This window comes from Macrobrachium rosenbergii, chromosome 51 (assembly GCF_040412425.1).
Source record: "Macrobrachium rosenbergii isolate ZJJX-2024 chromosome 51, ASM4041242v1, whole genome shotgun sequence".
Lineage (NCBI taxonomy): Eukaryota > Metazoa > Arthropoda > Malacostraca > Decapoda > Palaemonidae > Macrobrachium > Macrobrachium rosenbergii.
In genome coordinates, this window is record NC_089791.1 from 35,063,520 (window position 1) to 35,088,744 (window position 25,225).

The 25,225-nt window shown below is 35.1% G+C and overlaps 1 protein-coding gene across 4 annotated transcripts in view; it reads right to left on the reverse strand.

The window, feature by feature from the left end:
- The window catches only part of LOC136833313 (uncharacterized), a 531,995-nt gene that overhangs the window by 96,550 nt on the left and 410,220 nt on the right, over nt 1-25,225 (reverse strand). For 2 of the 4 annotated variants that reach the window (XM_067095305.1, XM_067095304.1), the window contains exon 1: nt 23,952-24,681. The exons of 1 other annotated variant lie outside the window; for it this stretch is intronic. In XM_067095305.1, the coding sequence (XP_066951406.1) occupies nt 23,952-24,012 (61 nt within the window). In that variant the 5' untranslated portion in view covers nt 24,013-24,681. Of the gene's footprint in view, nt 1-23,951; nt 24,682-25,225 lie in introns of those variants that run through there. One more of the 4 variants, XR_010851414.1, reaches the window with a different exon arrangement.

Sequence of the window (25,225 nt, forward strand, 5' to 3'; positions counted from 1 at the left end):
AATGTCTGAACCTTCCCCAGGAGTTGTAAAACAGCCGCTGTTCAATGTAAATAACAGCTGTTCTTTTTCGCAGCCTGCCCTACTTCATTTCCTTTTCGGCATCCTACGACTTTCGGCCGGAACTACCGAACTGCAGCTGCTAACGGGTGGTTAATGAACCTCGATGAATATTTTACTTAGGCTTCGTATCTTTGTTTTTACTGAAAAACATTTTTTCTTTCTCTGGAACGTGAACTCTCAGGAATTTTCTCAGGAGTTCGTTCTTTTTTTCTCACGCAGTAAAGTTTCATCCCCTTCTCGGTTCTCATTTTCTCGACACAGACTTCCTGCTATTACACTGCCATTCCAACTGACGAGCACCCAGAGCTTTGAAGGGGTTTGTATAAACGCAACTGTCTTATTCTTCCTTTTCCTTTCTCCACCACCCGTTTTTTTGTCTCTTCAGACATATGTTACGGGCTCCTCTGGTCGCAAGAGCCCGTGCTGGCATACAAGCTTGATCTTCAACACCAACAACAAAGACAACGTAACTATTCCTTCATTTTAAATGAAAAGCATTTTCCGTTAAGAAAACTTTTCTTCTATGAACAAAGCAGGGATTAATAAATTGGCTTCTGATTGTTATCAAGGTCATATCTGAAAATAAATTGGCTTCTGATTGTTATCAAGGTCATATCTGAAAAATTGTTCGAGGAAGAAGGAAAATCTATAACTGCCATGAAAGTCGAGCTTCGGCGAAAAATGGAAAAAGTGTTCGCGAGAGAAATGGGCAGCTGGAAAATGTGAGGCACTTAAAAATATGTTTCCCATTTCTTTTTTCCGGTTCGAAAGGTGGGCCGTTGCATGCCAAGCGATATCCTGCAGCGTTAAGAAATAAATGCCGGAGCAGCAGCAGCGTTCAGGACAAACCTTTCTATTTCCTTTCCTTTCTGGTATTTCTCTTTCCTTTGTCGTTTTCTGCTTTTAATAAAAAAAAACCATTCCAGTAGTCACCAATACTGTCTGTATGGAGGCACTTTTCTGTTTTCCAACAGGTAAAATAACCAATATTAATAATTCTGTTAAGAGGAATTTTGTCCGCGTCAGGCGCCGAAAGGAGTAATTCCGAGTTACCAAATCACCAGAATTCATTCATCCTAACATCATGCATTTCTCTGATGCTTTTTGTTCTTCCAGATATGTCACTTTCAAAGAATAATTTTTCTTATTTCTTTTCACTAATTTTTCTACTTTCTTTTCACTAATTTTTCTACTTTCTTTTCACTAATTTTTCTACTTTCTTTTCACTAATTTTTCTCCTTTTTTTTTTTTACTAATTTTTCTACTTTTTCACTAATTTTTCCCTCTTGCTTTTCACTAATTTTTCAAGTTTCTTTTCACTAATTTTCTACTTTCTTTTCACTAATTTTTCTACTTTCTTTTCGTCTTTTTTTTTAATGTACACCACGGCTTGTCTACTTAGGGACAATATGCCACTCATCCCTTATGAATATTTTACTAGTGTGTTTGTTTAGTACCTACTATGACTTTCAACTTAAGGATCATTTTCGATCCCAAACTCTCAGTACGTTCCCTCGATTACAATATGTTCTGTACTAAAATCTGTCTTATAATATGAATATGAATAGTAAAATCAATAAATAGTAAAATCAATACACAGATAAAAGTTAAATACAGATAACTCTGCCTTCAGCAGGAAAGCATTTTGATTGAGATCCATTTTTTTATTATCTGTGTATTAATTCTATTATTTTATATTCATGAATATGAATAGGTTTCATCTTCTGAATAATAATAATAATAATAATAATAATAATAATAATAATAATAATAATAATAATAATAATAATAATAATAATAATAATATAACCTACAACCCTCATGTTCGAAAACCAGAAAAAATAGCTATCATCTGATTTTTCTAGTTTGCTTGTGACTTTATATCTGTTATCTCTTATGTCAATAATAAAGTTATTTTTCTTAACAGCTGAGTTCTTGTAAAGACCCCCTTTGCGTTCTACCATATGAGATAAACATTTTATGGCAATATTTAAGATACAGGCATTTTAGGAAATAAGTGAAAGCTGCCTATACATATAAGACATAGTCACCAAGGATTTATGTATATTCATACATAAATTAATTTTCTGGAGTGCATAAAATAAGTCATCACGTCATTAGACTTTTCTCCGTCAAAGGTAATGTATCTCTGCAACTGTTGATAAAAATTCTCACTGCTGAGATAGCAATGCGACAAAAAAGTAAGCTGCTATGAATACTACTTAACCTGAAAACAAATAATATTCAGCCAATCCAGCGGATCAGATTTATTAGAATCACCAGAAAAGTGGTTTCCTGTCCTGTCAACTGTGCCAGGTTAAAGATTTCTGTTGGTATATCAACTTTTACCAGCTCAAATTCCAGTCTCATGTCTGTGCAGCGCACGTGTGTTTATGTGCGTGTTATATCCCCATTTTCTGTGCTAATAGTGTCAAAGCATCCTTGCCAATTACAGAGATTACCATAATACCTCCCAAAGGATAAAACGTAACGCCCTGAAATCGAGGGTATAACAGAGTAGCCATTGGGAGATTCGGGCGGCTGTGCCTCGGATGCTCATGTCTTCATTGACATGCTGGGAGGAACGCGCCCTAATACATTTTCGAGTATATGCGCTTTATTGTTCATTACAGCAAGACCTCGTCCAGTATCTTAATTATTTTTACGACAACAACTTGTAATAAAAGACAAGTAATAAATGCGCCGAAGTTTCTTCGGCGCATTCGAGTTTTCTGTGCAGCTTATAATCAAGGCCACCGAAAACAGATCTATCTTTCGGTGGTCTCGGTATGATGCTGCACGAGTCGCTGCCCATGAAACTTTAACCACGGCCCAGTGGTGGCCTGTCCTATATCGTTGCCAGAAGCACGATTATGGCTAACTTTAACCTTGAATAAAATAAAAACTACTGAGGCTTAAGGGTTGTAATCTGGTATGCTTGATGATTGGAGGGCGGGTGATCAACATACCAATTTGCAGCCCTCTAGCCTCAAGAGTTTTTAAGATCTGAGGGCGGACAAAAAAAAAAAAAGTGCCGACAGACAGACAAAGCCGGCACGACAGTTTTCTTTTACAGAAAACTAAAAAGCTACAATTAGTGACGTCTTTCTAGATTTTACTCTAATACAGTAAATAAATGATAATCAATAATAAGATAATAAAGGAGCCTGAGCCTCTTCCTAAGCCATAAGAATTGAGAGAGAGAGAGAGGAAATTACTTTGAAGATACAGCACAATGCACTATCAAACAACAATTTGTGTGCGCTTGAAGACGACAGTTTTCACCATTTGATAAAAAGAGTAATGAGACACTTCTCTCAACTTTGCGTAGTCACCATATTTATATCACAGCACCTCACCATTCATAATACAAGTAGGTACTAATCGAATGGCGCTGTTCGACTTCATTATATACCATAAGTTTATTATTCAGGACCCTCACTAAAATCATCAGGCCAAGTGTTCTCCCTCGGACGCGCTGGTTCTAGACTTCTCAGTAAGTCTGTAGAGATCATATGAGCCTTACACCATTCTCTTATATATATATATATATATATATATATATATATATATATATATATATATATATATATATATATATATATATACATACATATATATTCATATATATATATATATATATATATATATATATATATATATATATATATATATATTCATATATATATACATATATATATATATATATATATATATATATATATATATATATATATATATATATATATATATATATATATATATATATAATATTATTTTTTTTTGACCTTCAACTTCCGGTTGCACCCATACACACTATCACTGTCCCAGGTCAGCCATTAACATGAAGTCAAATAAAACAGCAGTTTTCAAATATACATAAAAGCCCACATTATACTATAAAAAAAAAAGTAAGATCAAAACATGTTTTCAATTTAATCTGGAACATCATAATCAAAATTTTCGTAACGACAACAAATTTCCCGCACTGGTGAATAAAAACATATACGATTTCAAACTGAAAGCAAAGTCGCCCGGGATCAAACTTAAAAGCTATCGCCACTGACAATGACAGATGAACAGCGGGAAGCAAAAATCTCTCAAATCTGAAAAAGCCTTCAAAGACGGCCGTCATTTCTCTTCATCATTTCTTCTTCTTCTTCCTGCGAGGCTTTTAAAAAAGCCTTCCTGCAGCGGGATCTACTCGCTCTTCTCTCATGCATACGTCTCGGCCTGGTAAATATATATCTCGCTCTGAAGGTTCGCGGAAAATGACTCTCCTCTCCCCAGCCAAGAGCAAACACGGGAACATAAACACGTTTCACACCGCAAGACCTGAATGCACAGGAGAGATAAGTGAAGGAACTCTATTTCTCAGGTAGAATCCGCGCCCACAACGGTCAGGAAAAATGATGTCAGCTCAAACTTACTGAATCATTAAGGAAAATGTGCATAAGACCCTTATTCCTAGAAGTCACTGGGTATCATAGTAGTAATAGATCTGATGAATGCCACAGCTTATAATATATATATATATATATATATATATATATATATATATATATATATATATATATATATATATGTGTGTGTGTGTGTGTGTGTGTGTGTGTGTGTGTGTGTATTGGAGAGGGAGGGAGAGACAGAATTGTAACTAAGTATGAAAAAGCAAATTGCAGAGGGAAATTGTTCTATTAAATAATAAAAATAAATGCTTCTCAGTATGAATCTCTTAGAAGGTAAGAAACCTATCAGTTACCTATACTGGTAAACCGAACAAATGATGAATGTAATGCAGAAACGGTATGCATTTAGAAGGTCATTCATATAATAATAACAGTAACCTATCTACTTTAAATAAAGGCACAGCCTACAATTCTGTATGCTCGTAAAAGTCCAAGGACTAGGCCCAAAATTCCGAGATAATATATCTTTAGAATCATTATGAGTTGAATAGAATTGAATGTAGAATTTAGGTCAAAGGCCAAGCACTGGGACCTATGAGGTCATTCAGCGCTGAAACGGAATTGACAGTAAGAGGTTTGAAAGGTGTAACGGGAGGAAAACCTCAAAGCAGTTGCACTATGAAACAATTGTTAGGAGAGGGTCAAGGAAAGTAAGATGGAAGAAAGAGAATATGAAAGGAGGTACAGTAAAAGGAACGAAAGGGGTTGCAGCTAGGGGCCGAAGGCACGCTGCAAAGAACCTTTAGTAATGCCTACAATGCACAGCATGAGGTGCACTGACGGCACTAACCCCCCCTCTACGGGGAGAATCATTATATACATTTCAACCCTGGCTCAACACACTGCTCACGGAGCCAAAAAATACCTTTTTTCGAAGCTCAAGCCTTCAACCACCACAAGTTACTCCTAACTTTCTCTCTAAAGAGAAAGGAAATCCAATAACAACAACGTGAATCAACTGTACATTTTCTACCATAAGTTTTTTAAGTTTTATCATTTTTTCTTTTTTCGATAAAGAGCAAAAATGGCAAGAGCCGTAGATACGTAATTTTGTTTTACTGGTTCTTTACTTTTTCCTCAAGTTTTGTCCGCTTTTAATTTATCTTCCATTCTCTACAGAGAGAGAGAGAGAGAGAGAGAGAGGGGGAGAGAGAGAGAGAGAGAGAGAGAGAGTAATCCATGACTGTATGCGTTAGTGACGTATGAAACTTTGGCCTGTTTTGATGTCAAATACTGAATCAAGTAGGGTGTTAAACAATTTAGCATACCAGTTTTCAAATGATTCTTGAATCAAGTAGGACTATTTTCAAAAGCAAATAACTGAGTCTAACTACATTAAGGAATCAAGAGAGTGTGGCATAACTGTAATGGAAGATCAGAAGACCGTTTCTTGGAAAGTCTTTTGCGCAAATGGAGACATAATGATCCCGACAGAGAAGCAAGGAATGCAAGAGATTTTATAATAATAATAATAATAATAATAATAATAATAATAATAATAATAATGTACGCAGACGTCGAGAATAAATGAAGATGGAAATAAACAAGAACAGTAATCCCAGGAATACAAGTGGGATTTTAAATTAATAATAATAATAATAATAATAATAATAATAATAATAATAATAATAATAATAATAATAATAATAATAAAAAACTGCTATAGCCCATAACAAGAGAAATTCAAATATGGTTGTTTACATTCAAAGGAAAGTCTCCTTTCATGCGATTGCTCTGGTAAGCTTGCACTGTTTAGCTAGCTAGCTCGCTCTCTCTCTCTCCCTCTCTCTCTCTCTCTCTCTCTCTCTCTCTCTCTCTCTCTCTCTCTCTCTCTCTCCCGGAAAACTTTTTAATTAGCGCACTAGTTAAGAGACTCGAGCGGGAGTTGATGAAGGAAGAATCTTAATCCCGCCCACGATATAACACATAATGCATGAAATGCGGAGGATTAATTAAAAAAGTTGCACTTTTATCAGAGTTAAATTATGATAAACTGTTTCCCGGAGATATCATTTCTGGCTAATTTCTTAAGATCGCTTTCCTTTTCCCGTGCAGATTTTATAATTCCGTGCTTAAGGCACTTTGTATTTTTTTTCAACTGGTTCGCTCATATATGAAATAAGATTAAAATATCAAAATTTTTTCACCTCATTCTGCCTGTCTGTGCACTGACAACCATTCGCGGTTTTTCACTGTCATCAACGAGTACCTTCTAACCAGTATCTCTACTCGAAACGAATTTGCTAAATTATCGGCAAATTCTTGTTACAAGTTCTAATATATTCCGTTGTTTTATAGATTCATAAAATACTCTATTACAAGATATCCTAATTACTCCCTTTATGTTCGAAAGTAATGTGTAATTGGCCTTGACTGAACGTAATTCATAAATGACAAATAACTCTTTTTATAGCAGACTGGAAGACCTACATCGATAATTAATCGGAATGGGCATAAAATTCACTGCAAACAATACCTAAATGAGTTCATTCTGGCACCGCTTTATTTTAAAATATGAGGTGGAATATCCTTGTAAAACCATAAGACCAATAACTATATTCCTTCATCAGAATACCATCTTGGACAAAATATAATCGAAATGGACAAAAATGCCCTACAAACTTTATCCTGTCTAGTGCATGTTAATGAGTGTAATTCTAGCCCACAGCTTATCTGACGCTAATTTATATCTCAGCCAAACTATGAAACATAATAGAAGACATTGTGCATCGTAAAACGTGTAAAATAAATGATTGTTCATTGTTATTGATCTTTATAAGGCACACACATACAAACGTAAAATAAAATAGGTCAAGAGTAGTTCAAGATTCTTTTTCACAACAAGCAGTTAGTAAGCCATAGTGATGAAACAACTATTGGAAAATTAAAGGCATAGTCAAAACGATGAAATTAGGATAACAAATTGATTGAACTTTAATTATTTACCAATAACCTTAGCTGTAATGCACTAAACATCCAAGAGAGCTCTCTTTACAACTCCTCAATCGCCCCTAAACACTGAATGCAGCGCGAAAAAGGTCAGGTGGGCAGCTAAAAATAATGGTGGAATTTTCAAGGGGTGAAGAAACATTTGTACAATATTTTCAGGAAATGATTCTCTTGGACGGCATCGAAGAGAACCGTTTTATCCAGTCTTCATTGTTCTTTTTCAATGGGCCCACTGGGGAGTCATGAAAATAGTTATCATTATTTCAGTAGATGAAACCTATTCACATGGAACAAGCACACCATAGTGGCCACTGACTTGAAATTCAAGCTTGCAAAGAATGTTGGTTTCAACCTCCCACCGCAGACCCCACACTGCAGCAGTAACTGATCATGATACAGAGCCAGTGACTTTTCATCGCATTGGGGGAGGCGCGAACTCGCGACATGTCACGACACTAGCGACCACACCAGTGGACCAGCAATATGAATTTTATGTACTTTACGTTTTCATTTGTCATCAAGAATGCAGATTGTTTGGTACCTCTGGGATGTGCTTTGATTGCAGTCCCTTCATAACAGTTTTATGATGGGGATAAAGTCTGACTTGTATAAATAAATCTTGACTTCTTATTAAAACACGAGTGCCGGTGAGGAAACTAAGTTTTGAAATTTGCATTTTAAACTAACCACTCCTCTCGTGCGAATATGGTTTCATTGCATTAAATATGGGGGCAGAAAACTTTCCAAATTTGATTTAAACTGCACTGCTTGTTCACTATAACCAAAATGAGCAGGCCGAAGGTAGAGGTTCATAGTTTTCTATTATATGTAATGAGTCATCAATACAATACAAAATTCTGCCTCAAAACTCCACAAAATAATATTTTCAAACATACCTACACTCGTGTGTAATCAAACCGGGTATGCTGCAATACTTTGGGCCACTAATCACGAATGAAAACGAAAAATTCTAATATACTGCAATCTGCATGCAATACTGTAATGTTGCAAGCTACGTGAAATTTACCAAAATCGCGAGTCTCTCTCTCTACGTACATATACACACACATATATATATATATATATATGTACACACACACACACACACACACATATATATATATATATATATATATATATATATATATATATATATATATATATATATATATATATATATATAGGTATAACACTCACTCACACACACATACACCCAGCCACCTACACACACACACACACACATAATATATTATATATATAGGCTATGTATCTATGATTGTATATCATATATATAACATAAGGTCGTTTCCCATAATAGGAAGCAAGTTAAATACAATACACCAGTCTCTCATTCACGCTTAAAATGCTGAATCGTGGACGAACACCATATGCAAAAAGCGTCCCCAACACCAGCTGCTTCGCACACCTACACAGAAGGCTTCCTAGCAGTGTGTCGATCTACAAGAAAGAACACATTCTGACCCGTCATTTTTCCCGGGGAACTTACTCCGGATCGTTCGAACACGTGCACCGGTCATGGTTCGCATTCCAGTCAACAAGAAATTATCCACAAACGCGTATTTCAACATGGATGCATCCTAACTTGGCATTCTCTAAACCTAACCTATCCTAGGGTGTCGAACCCTGACCTGGTCGGGGGTAGGAGTTCTTCGCTCCCTCTGACCACTAACCAACGCCCCCCCACCCCCCCGGCACAAAACGTGATAGCATGTCCTTCCTTCTTGGCAGATCAGGGACGTACTTCAGCAGGGGTGCATCTTAAGATCTAACCTCCCTTAACCTTATCTATCCTAGGGTGTTGTGAACTCACCTGGTCCCAATGGGAGGCTGTACCCTGCCTGAAATGATTTCTGAGATTAATTTAGTGTTGACTGAGATGGAAGCCAAGGCCAAAGCACTCGTTCGAACGCTCCACCCACGGCTTGCGTCCATGGTGATTGGTGAACCAATTAATCTCCATAAGAAAATGTAGGAACAAAATCGATGAACTTATGGAAATTGTGGGTCACGAAAAAAAAACAAAAAATGCTAAATCTTCGACTCTGAATGACTGACCTGGTAATGTCATTTTTGAAGGTTAGACAAGCTGAACAACTTTTATTCTACGTAAAATTTGTCGTCTGAAGGATTGCATTACCAGACATAGCAGTTCTACGAACTACGCCTCCCCCATACCCATAGTGCTATTAATTTCTATCTGGCTTCTTCAAACAAGAAAAATTGCCAATGCTACCTACAGTCAGCGTCTACTGCGCAACGTGAGCTGAGTACAGTGTGATTTATTCTGGACCCAAGTCGAATCCCCATCCCTGAGCCCTAAGAGGCTTAATGAATTACCAATCTGCCACTTGGGTAAAATTCTGATGATGTGGATTGAAATGCAAATTACAAAATCGGATAGAGGCAAGAACCCATTTTTGTTTATTTTACTGCTGAGGAGTTGGAAGCGCCAAATGGAAAATAGTGCGAGCTGGCATTTTTAGGTTTTGGATATTACCAAAATGATTACAGTACACACAACCGATGCAGACACAGGATTTAAGGTAGAATACATTCCCAGGGGGCTTACAAAAAATGGGGGTAAAAAAGGTTTACTTAATTTTGGAAATGGTTACATGAATATGGATTTCAGAGGATTACCTAATCCTAATGTATTAGCGGAGAGAAGACCAACTGCTCTATGGCTTCCACTTTTACATGATATATCCGTGGAATCCTAATATCAGGGGTATTCCAAACTGACACTAAATTATAGCCGATACAGTAATGATCATAAAAGGAAGAGATATCAGTAATAACATTACTCTAGTGGTAACATAATATGTAATTATTACTGTTATATCATAAGTTCGACACTCTCAAACCTCCTTTTTAGTACAAGTTAGGAAAACGAGACTTTCCTTGCATTTTCAAGAATCTATGGAACTGGTTTTACACCTCCATATTCGCCACCCTAATATTACATTTACTTGGGAAAAATAATTGGTAAATAAGTTATCCTTTTTTATGTTTAGCTATACACGGATAGGGATATATATTCTGAAACCTCTGTTTGCAGGCAAAGTAAATATACACTACTGTGATTAAATTACCTCAGTTTTTTCACCAAAGTATAGAAATTTATGTACACTTTTAAACAGGGGACAATTTTTTTTTGTTTACAATTTTACTTGTTTTCATCATCGCAATGGTTCCTCTCATAAATGACCCTACTGAGAACGTCTACCTCGCTTTTCTCGTTAATGAAAATCGATGGAACTTCTTAAATGCGAAATTTCGCCCTAGAAAGATGCCCAACAGTGCCTAAAGAGGTGTACAGTTCGTCACTAAATGTACCACCAAAGAGGTGTACAGTTCGTCACTAAATGTACCACGGGTAAAGGAGTTAAAATGTCCAGAAAAAGTTACAACAATTCTCAAAGAGAGTTTCCGTTAAATCAAACAACGAATAATGAAAGTTACTTTCAAGTTTTCTTTCCATCTGTTTAAAAAGGGCATATTTTTTATCCAAAGCTAAATTTTCATATTCGACAAATTTTTACAGTTTTTAACGAGAATACAGGATCACACATTTTAGTGACAAAGATGTCCTTAAATATTTTCTACAGTGAATCTTCGATAAAAAAAAAAAATAAAAAAAATAAACAAATAAATGAAGAAATATTCCCTCCCCTGAAAGACTTCAAGACTTCAACCAATAATGACTTTAAGAAATGATGGACTGAAGCACATTCCTCTTGGTAATTCAGCAAGTTCGAACTTACGTCATATTCTTGACCGCTGTGAGTACGGAAGCTACCTGAGAAACAGAGTTCCCACACTTACCTCTACAGTGCACTCAGGTCTTTGAGTATAAAACGCTTTATGTTGGCGTGTTTGCTCTCGGAACCTTCAGAGCAAGATATATATTTACCAGGCCGAGATGTATGCATGAGAGAGAAGCGAGTAGATCCCGCTTCAGGACGTGACCCAAATTGGAAGGCTCTTTTAAAAAGCCTCGCAAGAAGAAGAAATGATGAAGAGGCGGGCTTTCAAAGCCTGAGAAATGACGGCCGTCTTTGAGAGATTTTTAAGATCTGGCAGATTTTTCTTCCTTCTGTTCATCGGTCATTGTCAGTTTAGTCTCATCACGGGAGACTGTTTGATGTCACTTTTAAATCATATTTTTTATCGCCAATGAGATAATATTGTGTTTCTTCATGAAAAATATTACTTACTAAAATATCATTCCACATTTATTAAAAGCATATATAATTTTTTTTACGTGTTTGATTAAACGATACATCATCTTCTGATGTGTAATCACCTGTTATTTGCAAAATGTTTCTCATCTGACTTTCTTAAAATGTTGCTCATTCACGTATCGTATTATCGTTGCGTATCACCCAGTGATACCATTCGGTGTAACAGAGTTACGTATCCACTTGTTGCGTAACCGCGTGTCGTATGTCAATCAGTTTCTTGCTGAATGAAGGCGCAACGGGTCAAAGCCACGCTCCCCGTCCACACGAGGCAATGAGAGTTGTGTATCATTCCTTTGATATGAGCTGATTGAACTTAACTGAATATAGAATTCACGCCAAAGACCAAGCACTGGGACCTATGAGGTCACTCAGCGCTGAAACGGAAATTGGCAGTAAAAGGTTTGAGAGGTGTAACACCTCGCAGTTGCACTATGAATCAATTGTTAGGAGAGGGTGGAAAGTAAGATGGAACAAAGAGAATATGAAAGGAGGTACGGTAAAAGGAACAAAGGGGGCGTATACGCCCCTTTACATGTATGGCGGACCTGGTTTAGTGTGCTGGACTAGCAATACAAAGGACTGGGGTTCGCACCCAGCCTATTGCCACAAGTCACCTTCGGTCAAGAATGGATATCTATTATCAATGGTTTTACTTTTTTCATTGATTTTCCAAATATTTATCTTAATTTTTATTAATTCTTTTTATTTTCAATCTGGAATTTTCGCACTTATTTTCATATAATATTGTTATTTTAATTATTTTTATTTTTTTCTTATCAAAGTAAATGTTGTGAGGCAAAAGACTTGCTGAGAACTCTGGAACCACATCTTCCACGGGTAAATACAGAGCCTGACGATTTCAACTGGAGGTTCTTAATGGTGAACTTAAAACTTCTATGACCAGCATTTCCCTCAAAATGAAATTGAGCAGCAATAAACATTCAGTCAATATGTACTTGAATTGTGAGTGATGAGGCACTGCAACATAAATACGGTGAAAACGGAAAGTTCTGATGCTGTTGACAACTACCTACAATTTACACGGAATATCTATGTCCCATTGAAGTGATAAGTACGCTATCTTTCAAATAATTTCCAGTCTCCCTCTCAAAGATATTACAGCAGGAAAAAAAGCCCAATCTCCGCTTTTGTGCTTTATACTGGCTGTCTTATGTAACCTGTAACGGAGAAGGTAAAAACTGGGATAATGTCACAAGGTCTCGTCTAATCTTACCGTCGCTGCGTTTACCGTTGTTAGTTTTCTGTAAAAGAAAACTATTGAGATGGCTATTTGACTGTCTGTCCGCACTTTTGCTGTCCGCCCTCAGACCATAAAAATTACCGAGGCTAGAGGGCTGCAAATTGGTATGTTGATCATCCACCATCCAATCACCAAACATACCAAATTGCAGCCCTCTAGCCTCTGTAGTTTTTATTTTATTATTTTATTTAAGGCTAAAGTTAGCCATGATCGTGCGTCTGGCGCCGCTATAAGTGCCAACAACACAGGCCACCACCGGACCGCGGCTGAGAGTTTCATGGGCCGTGGCTGAGAGTTTCATACAGCATTACACGCTGTACAGAAAACTCGATTGCGTCTAAGAAACTTATGGCGCATTTTTACTTTTTTTTTTTTTTAAATTTTTTAAAAGTTTGTTGCGCACGAGGTCATGTGTGTAATTTACGATAAATTAAATCAACTTGAAAATGGAGTAGGGCGTGTTTTTCTTGTACATGCCTTCTAATTCTCCCATTGGCTACTCGGCTAAATTATGATTTCAAGGTATTAAATTTTATCCGTCGTGAGGTATTATGGTAATCTCTGGAACTGGATAGGACGCTTTGACATTACCAACGCAGGGAAGGACAATACACTAAAAAAAAAAAAAAGAATACACGCGGGCGGGTATTATTAATAAAAGTTAATGTAGCCACAGAAATCCTCTTTAATCCTACACGGTTCACAGGACGGGAAACCAATTTCTGACGTTAATATATTATTAAAGCTGATGCGCAGGATTTGGTGAACATCATTTGCACTCGGGGCTTTCAATTCTTGCAAGTCGTACTTTCTCAACGCTTCGTCTTTTCAAAAACACAACTGCAAAATATTCTTTGCCCTCGACAGCGAAAACTCTACAGAGGTGCGTGATAATTGTCATAACTATGATCTCATGAAGTTCAATTAGCGTACAAATATATATATATATATATATATATATATATATATATATATATATATATATATATATATATATATATATATATATATATATATATATATATATATATATATATATATAATATATATACACAATCATGAAGCTAAAAATCCCTTCGGTGATAATTCCCCATCGGGGATATTCCGAGGCAGCGTGGATTGATATTAAGCTTGACATTTGTAGCTTCATGATTGTATAAAATCTGAGTGTGATAAAAATGTCATATATGTATATGTATATATATAAATATAAATATACAAAAATATATAAATACACACACACACACACACACACACACACACACACACATATATATATATATATATATATATATATATATATATATATATATATTACTCAGGTGATTATAGTTTTCATGTATAGCCTATTCTTATTTATATACTGATGAGCCTGAACCCTCAATGTTGCCAGAAACGTTATATTCATATCGTAGCGCCCACAGTTCTTTACAAAACTCGACAGTAAATAGGATAAACGCCAGCAATAACATAAAAGGCAATCCATACAAAGTCACCAGCAAACTATAAACATCAGGTAATGGATATTTTTCAGGTTTTTCAAACACAAGAAAGTTAGGGGAACATCGACAAGGAATATACATATGTATATATATACAGCATGTATATATATATAAATATATATATATATATTATATAATATATATATATATATATATATATATATATATATATATATATATATATATATATCCAGTACCACAGGTTTAACAATTAAATACTGTACTAAATAATTATTACAAACTACTCTGAACTGATAGTGAAGACGCCTGCAACAAAAGTCACAATGGAATACCTTTTAACTGAAGAAGGAACGAGCCGAACAAAAGGAAAACATCAAAACAAAATCATACATAACAAAATAACCAAGCAGTCGAAAAAAAACAACCATACTGAAACAGCAACATATGCTACAAGACGTGCGGAAGTAGAAGGAAAAATTGAACTGAATACAGAATTCAGGCCAAAGGCCAAGCACTGGGACCTATGAGGTCATTCGTCTCTGAAATGAAAATTGACAGTAAAAAAGTTTGAAAGGTGTAACAGGAGGAAAACCTCTAAGCAGTTGCACTATGCATCAACTGTTAGGAGAGGGTTAAGGAAAGTAAGGTGGAAGGAAGAATACGAGAGGAGGTACAGTAAAAGGAACGAAAGGGGTTGCAGCTAGGGGCCTCAGGAAGGCACGCTGCAAAGAACTTTAAGTAATGCCTACAGTGCACCGCATGAGGTGTGCTGACAGCACTCACCCTTACGGGAAGAAGAAAAAAACATCAGGAATGTGATCACAGTCCTTGAAGAAAGAGTCACTAAGCAACCGGTGTTTCAAGTTTCCAGGGTAAAAATAGAACCTCAATATAAAGGAGGGAAAATAGTAGTCTCTTCTCTCTGCCTTATCTGACGTCTGGACGTTTTTATGGGCTTAAATATGAGACAGGACTCAGACGCGTCGTCCAGATGCGTCAGTCACAGGATGGAGGAAATGAGGGGGAAAAAAATCCTTATGACGAGGGGAAATTGCTATGACTTGTTCGTCACTGTCTACCCATCTCTAACAAAATCAGATTTCCCAAGATATTCTGATATAGTTGGGAAAGGACAGAACCTAATTTGTTCGAATGTTAAGAGAACTGAATTGAATGTAGAATTTTGGCCAAAGCCAAGCACTGGGACCTATGGGGTCATTCAGCGCCGAAACGGAAAATCACTGTGCGATTCAAGTCACGTGAATGTAATTCAAAATATTCATTTTCTATTGAGCTATGGTTCTGGAGAGGAAACCCTAAAAGGTGAACAGTACAAAGAGAGAGAGAGAGAGAGAGAGAGAGAGAGAGAGAGAGAGAGAGAGAGAGAGAGAGAAGGATATTAGCGTCACTCATTCAAACATCCATCACCTCTAAGTCATCCCTGAAGGAGCCAGAAAGAGGAGTGGGCGATCTTTCACTCCGAATCCTTCCATTCATTCGCATGTCATCTTCCAAATGGAAATTTTTGAAGCCTTGTGATTTTGGAAGAGGCAAATGGTCTCACATATTACTATTCTATTTTTCTCCATGTATTAGTATCCCAGGTGGAAAACTATCGAAATTATTATGAAAACCATCATATATATATATATATATATATATATATATATATATATATATATATATAGTATATATATATATATATGTATGTATATATATATATATATATATATATATATATATATATGTACATATATTTGTAAACAGTATATAATATATATGTGTATATATGTGTATGTATATATATATATATATATATATATATATATATATATATATATACATATATATATATATATATGTATATATACATATATGTATATATATATACAGTATATATGTATATATATATATATATATATATATGTATATATATATATATATATATATATATATATATATATATATATATATATATATATATATATATAGATCATGGAGGCGGAAACGGGTAAATAGGAAACGCTTTAGAGCTTCAGGCCCTAAATATTAGCCTTGGCAACACTCTGTAATCGAAAACATCAGGGGAAGTGGCAGTTTAACTTCTCTTGCCATATTTAATGGAAAACAGAAATTAAGCCATTAGTCTGCGCCAGCCAAACGATTACGCGAAAAAATATAACAAAAGAATTCTTTTAAAAATGCTCTGATTCTAACACTGAAAGATGGATTTAATTTCTACGCGTTTTGTTGAATTGAACTGAATATAGAATTTAAGCTGACAGGTCACACTGGGACCTGAGGTCATTCAGCGCTGAAACGAAATTGACAGTAAAAGGTTTGAAAGGTGCATCAGAGTGAAAAAACTCAGCAGTTGCACTGCGAATCAATTGTTAGGAGAGGGTTAAGGAAATTAAGGTGGAAGGAAGAATAAGAAAGGAGGTACAGTAAAAGGAACGAAAGGGGTTGCACCTTGGGGCCGAAGGCACGCTGCAAAGAACCTTAAGTAATGCCTACAGTGCACCGCATGAGGTACACTGACGGCACTACCCCCCTATGGGACGGGTTTTGTTGTATGCACAAACAATATTGAGGATAACAGTTTTGAAATTAGGTTTTCATTTCCTTTTAATTTGGAAAATACACTAAAAATTTGATAAAAAAAAAGTTCTCGTATCAACCATTCATTTCATAATACCGCCACATAAGCAACCTGATCAATGAACTGCAAGTGACTGAAAATTTGACCCTTCTAAAAATTAATGACCTTGCCTAGTGCTGTCAAAATTTCGAAGTTTCAGTCGAAACGGAGACACAGCTGAACATAATTCATCCTTTTTATAAACTCCATTAGCACTGAGAATAATTTACCTTTTGTAGCTTGGAATTGCAGCTATTTTGTATTCACGTGTAGTTCATATTTTCATATTTCAAAATTGGTCGAAATTACTGATACGGAATTATTTGTCAATTTATTTCTAGCCTTACAGACTATTGTTTATTTACTTTCACATATATCAAAATTTATTGGGTGAAAGCCTTTTTTTTTTTTATTTTCCAGTAAAAATTTGATGATGACGCGGTAATACAGAAATCCAATGTACGATTTGCGGCAATTGTTCCTTTTGCAACATTTCTTGCAATGGAAAACTTTTTCAGTTATTGTCACCTATCAGGTAACGAAACGAAAATACCATGTATGTATGTATGTAAATTATGTATACATACATACGCATGTGTATTCTGGTACCTCCCTCTTCCTTAGTTTGAGCTTCCTAATCTTGACTCTCCTATCGTGGTAGAATGTCTTTAAATTCGTCTCAATTTCTCTCAAATTGATTTTACTAAATTCACAAAGTTGTAATAGCTCTACCCTGTGATACATACATGCTACACAGGCCTACATACGTTTATTTAAATGCGTTAAGTTACAACCAAAGCAAAAAACATGATATTCCAGTATTACTCTAAGAAGTTCGTGAGGAGAAAATAGCTCATGAAATTATGAACTACAATCAGTCACTTTCTACAGCTTATCTGAAGAATGCAGACCAAGAGAAATAGAGCAACACACAGACAGACTGATAACAAGAATTTATGGTCATTAAGAACAAACCAGACGATAGTCAACAGCAGGATCCTGGTTAACGGAACGAAGGAAGGCGCAGAGAAATATCAAGTAATCGGAGGTAACATATCATTCGGAATACCAAGCGTGTAATTTGGAATTATTTCCCGGATGATATATGAAGACGCATGTGTTGAACATTTCATATATCTTAGGAGCTGAATAAACGATGGGTCTTCCCGATATGAAATTCAGCTAGGGATTAACGAAGTGCAAATACGCTGCGTTCCGACAATTTATGAGCCGGAAATGAATCGCCTGAATTTATGCTGCGTTTATCTAAGGAGAAGCAGTTTGCCGAGGCCATTTCCACATCGAAGGTTCTTAAAAGGAAACACGCTAATGTAATCAACTCCTGTATGCGCGCATTTTTCGTAGGTGGATCCAGAAGGCACTACCATTCCAGTTCTCAGCTAGTTTCTTGGCGTTCCCATCTTCAGACTTGGCAGTGAACCACACCAGTCGACTAACTATCGGACACCGCTTAAGTTACAAGGGGAAAATAATTGCACTAGTTCGTGACCAAACGGGTGTGTCCTCGCAGAATTTGAATCTGGGACCTCCTATGGTCGTGTGTTGGTGCTATTCATCGTACCACAGGGCATTTCATTTATTTATGTCACCAAAACCACACAGCTCTGAGAAATCTCATCTCAGATTGTGTAAAGGCCTTATTTTGGACATAGCCATCTTCTAGGATCATTTACTCATGTGAGATCCTGATCCAGGCGTAAGTTTATATATATATATATATATATATATATATATATATATATATATATATATATATATATATATATATATATATAATGTACATACTGTATAATTATAATTATATATATATATATATATATATATATATATATATGTATATATGTATATATTAATATATATTATATATATATATATATATATATATATATATATATATATATATATATATATATATATACATACATATAACCTTAAGAATATCACTACACTGGTATATGATTTAAATATAATTAGTTATATCGAAAATAAAGTAAGCATTTCACAGTCTTCACACAATTATAGGGTAGAACTATTACAACTTTGTGAATTTGGAATAATCAATTTGAAAGAAAACACGACAAATTTAAAGACATTCTACCAAGATAGGAGAGTAAAGATTAAAACTATCAAACTAAGGAACGCGGAGGTACTAGAATACACGTCTACTCCGGGAACACCCCTTCTGGAAAGACTTAATGAGTGCTTGTATAATTAAAACAAGGGTCTCCAAAGATAATCTCTCCGACGCTTCCGATAATGGCTAAACCATGTCTGATAATGACGTGTAAGACAACTATGCAATACCTACAGGTAACATTAAGAATGGCAGCCCAAGTTTTATAAGGGCTTAGGCCTCTTACCAAAATAATATATCAATTACTGGTTTGATCTTAACTATTCTGAAACCAATCTTTTCTAGAATTTGAAAGATATATATCAAACTTTGGCTGCAAAGATCCAGAACTGCCATGAATGTAATTTTGACAAGCGTGATTACTTGAAACCGAGGTACCAGTGGAAATATCCATGGTTGAATTGAATTTAATTGAATATGGAATTTAGGCCAAAGGCCAAGCACTGAACCTATGAGGTCATTCAGCGCTGAAACGGAAATTGACAGTAAAGGTTTGAAAGGTGTAAATATGAGGAAAAACTAAAGCAGTTGCACTATGAATCACTTGTTAGGAGAGGGTGGTGTAAGACGGAAGAAAGAGGAATATGAAAGAGGTACGGGTAAAAGAACGAAAGGAGTTGCAGCTAGGGCCGAAGGGACACTACAAAGAACTCCAAGTAATGCTCTACAAACACTGCATGAGGTGCACTGACGGCACTAACCCCTCTCATGGAAAAAATATCCATGATAACTCGTCTTATTTGAAATTCATGATAATACTGACAGTCAACAATTATTATTTATTTAGTGACTATATAGCAAATTCAATCTGCATGGCAATTCAGGATTGATACGATACATTAACCTTGACAGACATTTGCTGAATTAAATATTCATTTCATTCAAAACATATTTTGCTGACCTGTTGACACGGATTGACATATCTTGTTTTTTTCAACAATAACAAATTTTGATTCATGCAACAACACAGGTGAAATAAGCACCGCTCTATATCACATAACCTTGATACAATTTCATTTGATTAAAGAAACTGATGAAATGAATGAGTAAAAGGCGATTATAGTGCAGTTAAATGTTCATGTTAAACGGTAGTCTTTGAGAACTGATGGAAAATAAGTAAACTGTATCAGAACAAGAGGGTTGTTATATACCAATTGATCAACGTGGTGTCTGTTTGGCTTGTTTTTTAAGTCAATGATTATTTTCATTACTAATGGTAGAACGCTTTTATTATTATTATTATTATTATTATTATTATTATTATTATTATTATTATTATTATTATTATTATTGCTGATTCACAATTACGTGAAAAACAATCTGAGTAATAAATCCATGATTATATATGAAATCAGCAAAAAAACTGGACTCGAACACCCGAACGGTGTTCCCATCAGTATCAACAAATGCAAAGATGGTAGTTTTATGAATAGTTTTTATGCAGTGCAGGCAGATGCAACATCGCAAGTACGAAGACCAAGAGATTGGCGCAACTGCTCGTTGAATTTGGTATTACATAACACCTTAACCAGCATCTTCCGTGATGGGCTACTATCTTCTCGCCCTGCCCCTACTTTAAAAACTATTTCCCTCATAAGAAAACTACATCACTTGCATTTTAACGTTAACATTGGATGAGAACACCGTTCAGGTGTTGAAAGTCTTTGGTTTTTTAATAGTAACTATATAATTGTTGATTTTTATTACTCACATTATTATTATTTTTATTACCATTATTATTATTATTATTATTATTATGGCTACTGATTGTCAAGACCGTAACACTAATAACTGCATTTGTCCCGAACAGAATTCTAACCTGGGCCCTTGATTTAAGTGCAATGGTAGTCGGTTTGGCAATGGCTATCAAGAGAATTACAAATGATGACTCTGGAAGCACGCGTTCAGTTAGAATATATGTGTATATGTGTATATATAAATATATATATATATATATATATATATATATATATATATATATATATATATATATATAAATCATATATCTGTATATATTGTATATATTCTATATATATTATTGTATATATATACATATATATTATTATAATATATATATATATATATTATAATATATATATATATATATATATATATATATATATAGTATATATATATATATATATATATATATATATATATATGCAGTTCTAGTTCTAGTCCACTTTTCTGTCCCTTACCTTCTTAAACTTCGTCTTCCTTACTACCACTGCTTGACCAAGAATAATATATACCCCAACCCCCTTCCTATCACCATTCCATCCATGAAATTACTCCTCAATCTTCTCTGTACAAACCACACAAACTGACAAACACTTTCCCCACCATTTTCCTTTCCCGGGGTATATTCACAAACAATTTCTCGGGGACCACGAATTCCCAACACAACAGGTCCCTTTCCAATCACATTTCCACAAGACTCTCTCCATTACATTAACAAATGATTATCTTGGTCTGCGTTCCTCGAATAACAAAGATGTTGCCGGTCTACAAAACAGAAAGAATAGAGAATATGTATCAATATTACGTATATGATTTTTACCCAAACATTTTTTTTTTAGAATTAAATCCCATAAGAATGTTTTAATGAGTTAAACGTCTTCTCTGAAGAGATTTACTTATCAGCTCGAGATTCATGGATTTTTTTACCACTTTCTCAATTGTAAAATTCACATACAATTTTAGCGTACTATATTTAGAAGTACAATTTTTTTCGATTTAAGATTAACAATAAAAGCACTCTTCCAGTACAAGGGGATAAGGACATCACAAATAAATAAAAATAAAAATAAAATTAAAATTTTGAATAATGACAAGTATTTATACATTTGACCATACACCTTTTAGTATACAGCATAGATTCTTCATACATCTGACCATACACCTTTTAGTATACAGCATAGATTCTTTATACATCTGACCATACACCTTTTAGTATACAGCATAGATTCTTCATACATCTGACCATACACCTTTTAGTATACAGCATAGATTCTTTATACATTTGACCATACACTTTTTAGTATACAGCATTGATCCTTCACAAGATACCACGAAAAGCCAATTCCTATATAAGTCCAATTACCGATACCCCTAAAGAATCACCCAGCCGGAACCATCCTACTGAACTGAATCTTGTATGATCTCCCTTCCCTTTTCTCGTGGCTTTGAGTTCGACAAAGATCAAAGGCACATCTCATATCGTATTCCTTGCCCTAATGTGGTAAAATTCAATTCCTCCTCTCCTAATACCTTTTCCATAACCTGGACGCTTTCCTATTAAACGCAAGTAAAGGAATCTCGAGAGGCTTCAATTTTTCAGACCTGATACTAATTTCAATTCTGCTTTCTTATATTATTGTAATGTTAGATTTTAAAAATTTAAGGCATGAAGGACCCAAAATGTTGTAGCTATACGAGTATATAAGGACATAGAGAGGAATGTGTATCAAATGGCAGAGGTGAATATTAAAACCGGGTTTATGTTTGCACTATATGAAGAGTTTTGTACTTCGGCGAATGTTTTCTTAACTGTCATTACCCTGATATGTTGCTCAATATTACACACAGCACTCACAATATATAATAATAGTAGTATATATATATATATATATATATATATATACATATATATATATTATATATATATATATACATATATATATTATATATATATTATATATATATATATATATATATATATATATATATATATATGTATATATATTTCGATTTAAATCACTTTGTTCATATATATTATATATGCATAGCCTATATAAATTGTAAACGCAAAATCCATCACCGACGTCTGGCCTTTCTTTGAGGCCATAACACCACACTGATTTCATTTTACCGAACTGTGGCGGGCGCAAGCCAGCGCCTCGGATCGGACCGCGTCCAATCGCCAAAAACAAAGTTTGCAGCAAATTGCGTCCCAAGGTTCGCAATATGCCAAAGCCTGCTGGTGAGTTGCAGTTAACTGGAGTGGTGTCTTTTTATACAGTGTTCTGCAATCTGTACGTTTGAAGGTGAAATCGTGGGCCAGCCAGAAGAAAACACGATGCACTTAAATGACCGATTGTTGAAACAACACGCTCTACGACTGTATCCAGTAATTTCTACTTGTGCGTGCTTTTATGGTCAACTGTATTATTATAATATTTATTTAATATTTATGCAATTAACGTATTATTAAGCAGGGAGTATTGTGCAAAAACAGCTTGTGTATGACGACAGGCAAAAATATGCATCCTCAACTAATAAAATAAGCCATTAATAATCAAATATAATTATTGATCACCAATCAGTTTTGATTTAAGCCATAATGAAAATTGAAATTGGCCTTTGAAGAAGACAAAAAAACTGAAATGGGTCTTTGAAGAACAGATAAAAAAATTGAAATGGGTCTTTGAAGAACAGATAAAAAAAATTTATAAGTGCGAAAATACATGATTAAATAATTTGGAAAAGTAGAAAAACAATTATTACTAATACTACGGCAAATGATAAGAACTCAGACAAGAATATTCGACATCGCAGATAAAATGACGGTAATTAAGTTCCTCCATTTCAATTTGTATATTTTATAAAAATATTATCCAAACTTTAACTTCATGTTCGCTTGTATCACTATTATTCTGTCTGAGCTCTTAAAAATAAAAGCTAACACTCACCAAACTCACTGGCGAAAAATGCCCGGAAATCCTCTCGAGGTCCATAAATGGTTAGTATCATCACTTGGTGATTGAAGGGTAGAGTGCCACGACAGCTTCAATTGCCAGAGCATCCTCGACTGCTATCAACTGGCCCATTTCTCCCCTTTTATTATTATAGGTCGATATGCAGCTGTACACCCCTAATGGCATTTGAGAATGCCCGTTAACAAGTTTGTCAAAAAGGCGGCAGAAGCTTTAGCTTTGACATCATCCATCTGGGTCTCAGGTATATGCCACCGACATCCAAGAATATGTGAATTACCTGTTCTTGGTCCAAACTTCTTTTTTTTATTTTTGCAGCGTTCTTATTTCATCTGTCTGGCACGATTTCCTATTTTTTTTTTCATTTGCAATGCTCCTCTTCGATTTCCCACGTTGGAAGACCCTTGTGGAACATCTTTCTTTTCCAACTGGCTCATCACTGGCTTCTTTCTGCGGAAAGGGGCGGGGAAAAATCACTCTCAGAAGGATCTCCATATATCATTTACACTCTTACCAACAGTAACTTCTGTATCTTCGCTTTTTCACCGCATACCGTTTTAATTACCGGTAATACATTCAGCATTGCCAAAAGTATTACCAATATCTCAATAACCTCGTGTCTGAAACAACGGAAAAGAGCAGCCAAAGCTAAGACGTAAACACACAAACCGAAGCAGCAGGAGACTGACTAGAGCCTCTAGTCAGTCTAGAGACTCTAGACTAGAGGGAGGGACAGGGAATTCTCTATTAGTGCTAAACGCTGACGTCAACACCAATCAGAATACGAGAAGCTTGATGCTGCGTTTTCATTGGTCTTCTGAACAGTGACCAACGCCTGGCAGCTGGCTGTAGGGTACTGTGATGTCGTTTCGATGCTTAAAACTTCCTTTCTCTTCACAGAGTTAATTGTAATGACTGAAAAATTTTTGTATATGGCTTCTCGACCTTATTTCAATTTGTTTTACTTTTTTCTCCATCACGAACGACTACAAGATGGGATGAGATGGTAGTTGGCAGTACTTGTTTTTATTTAATGCTTATGATATATATATATATATATATATATATATATATATATATATATATATATATATATATATATATATATATATATATATATATATATATGTGTGTGTGTGTGTTTTGTGAGTGGTCTGCGTATAGATATACAATGATAAGTCATAACAAAGAGAACCAAGAAAACAAACTGTCGAGAAATACGATTGCACCAGACACCCCAGCAACTGCAC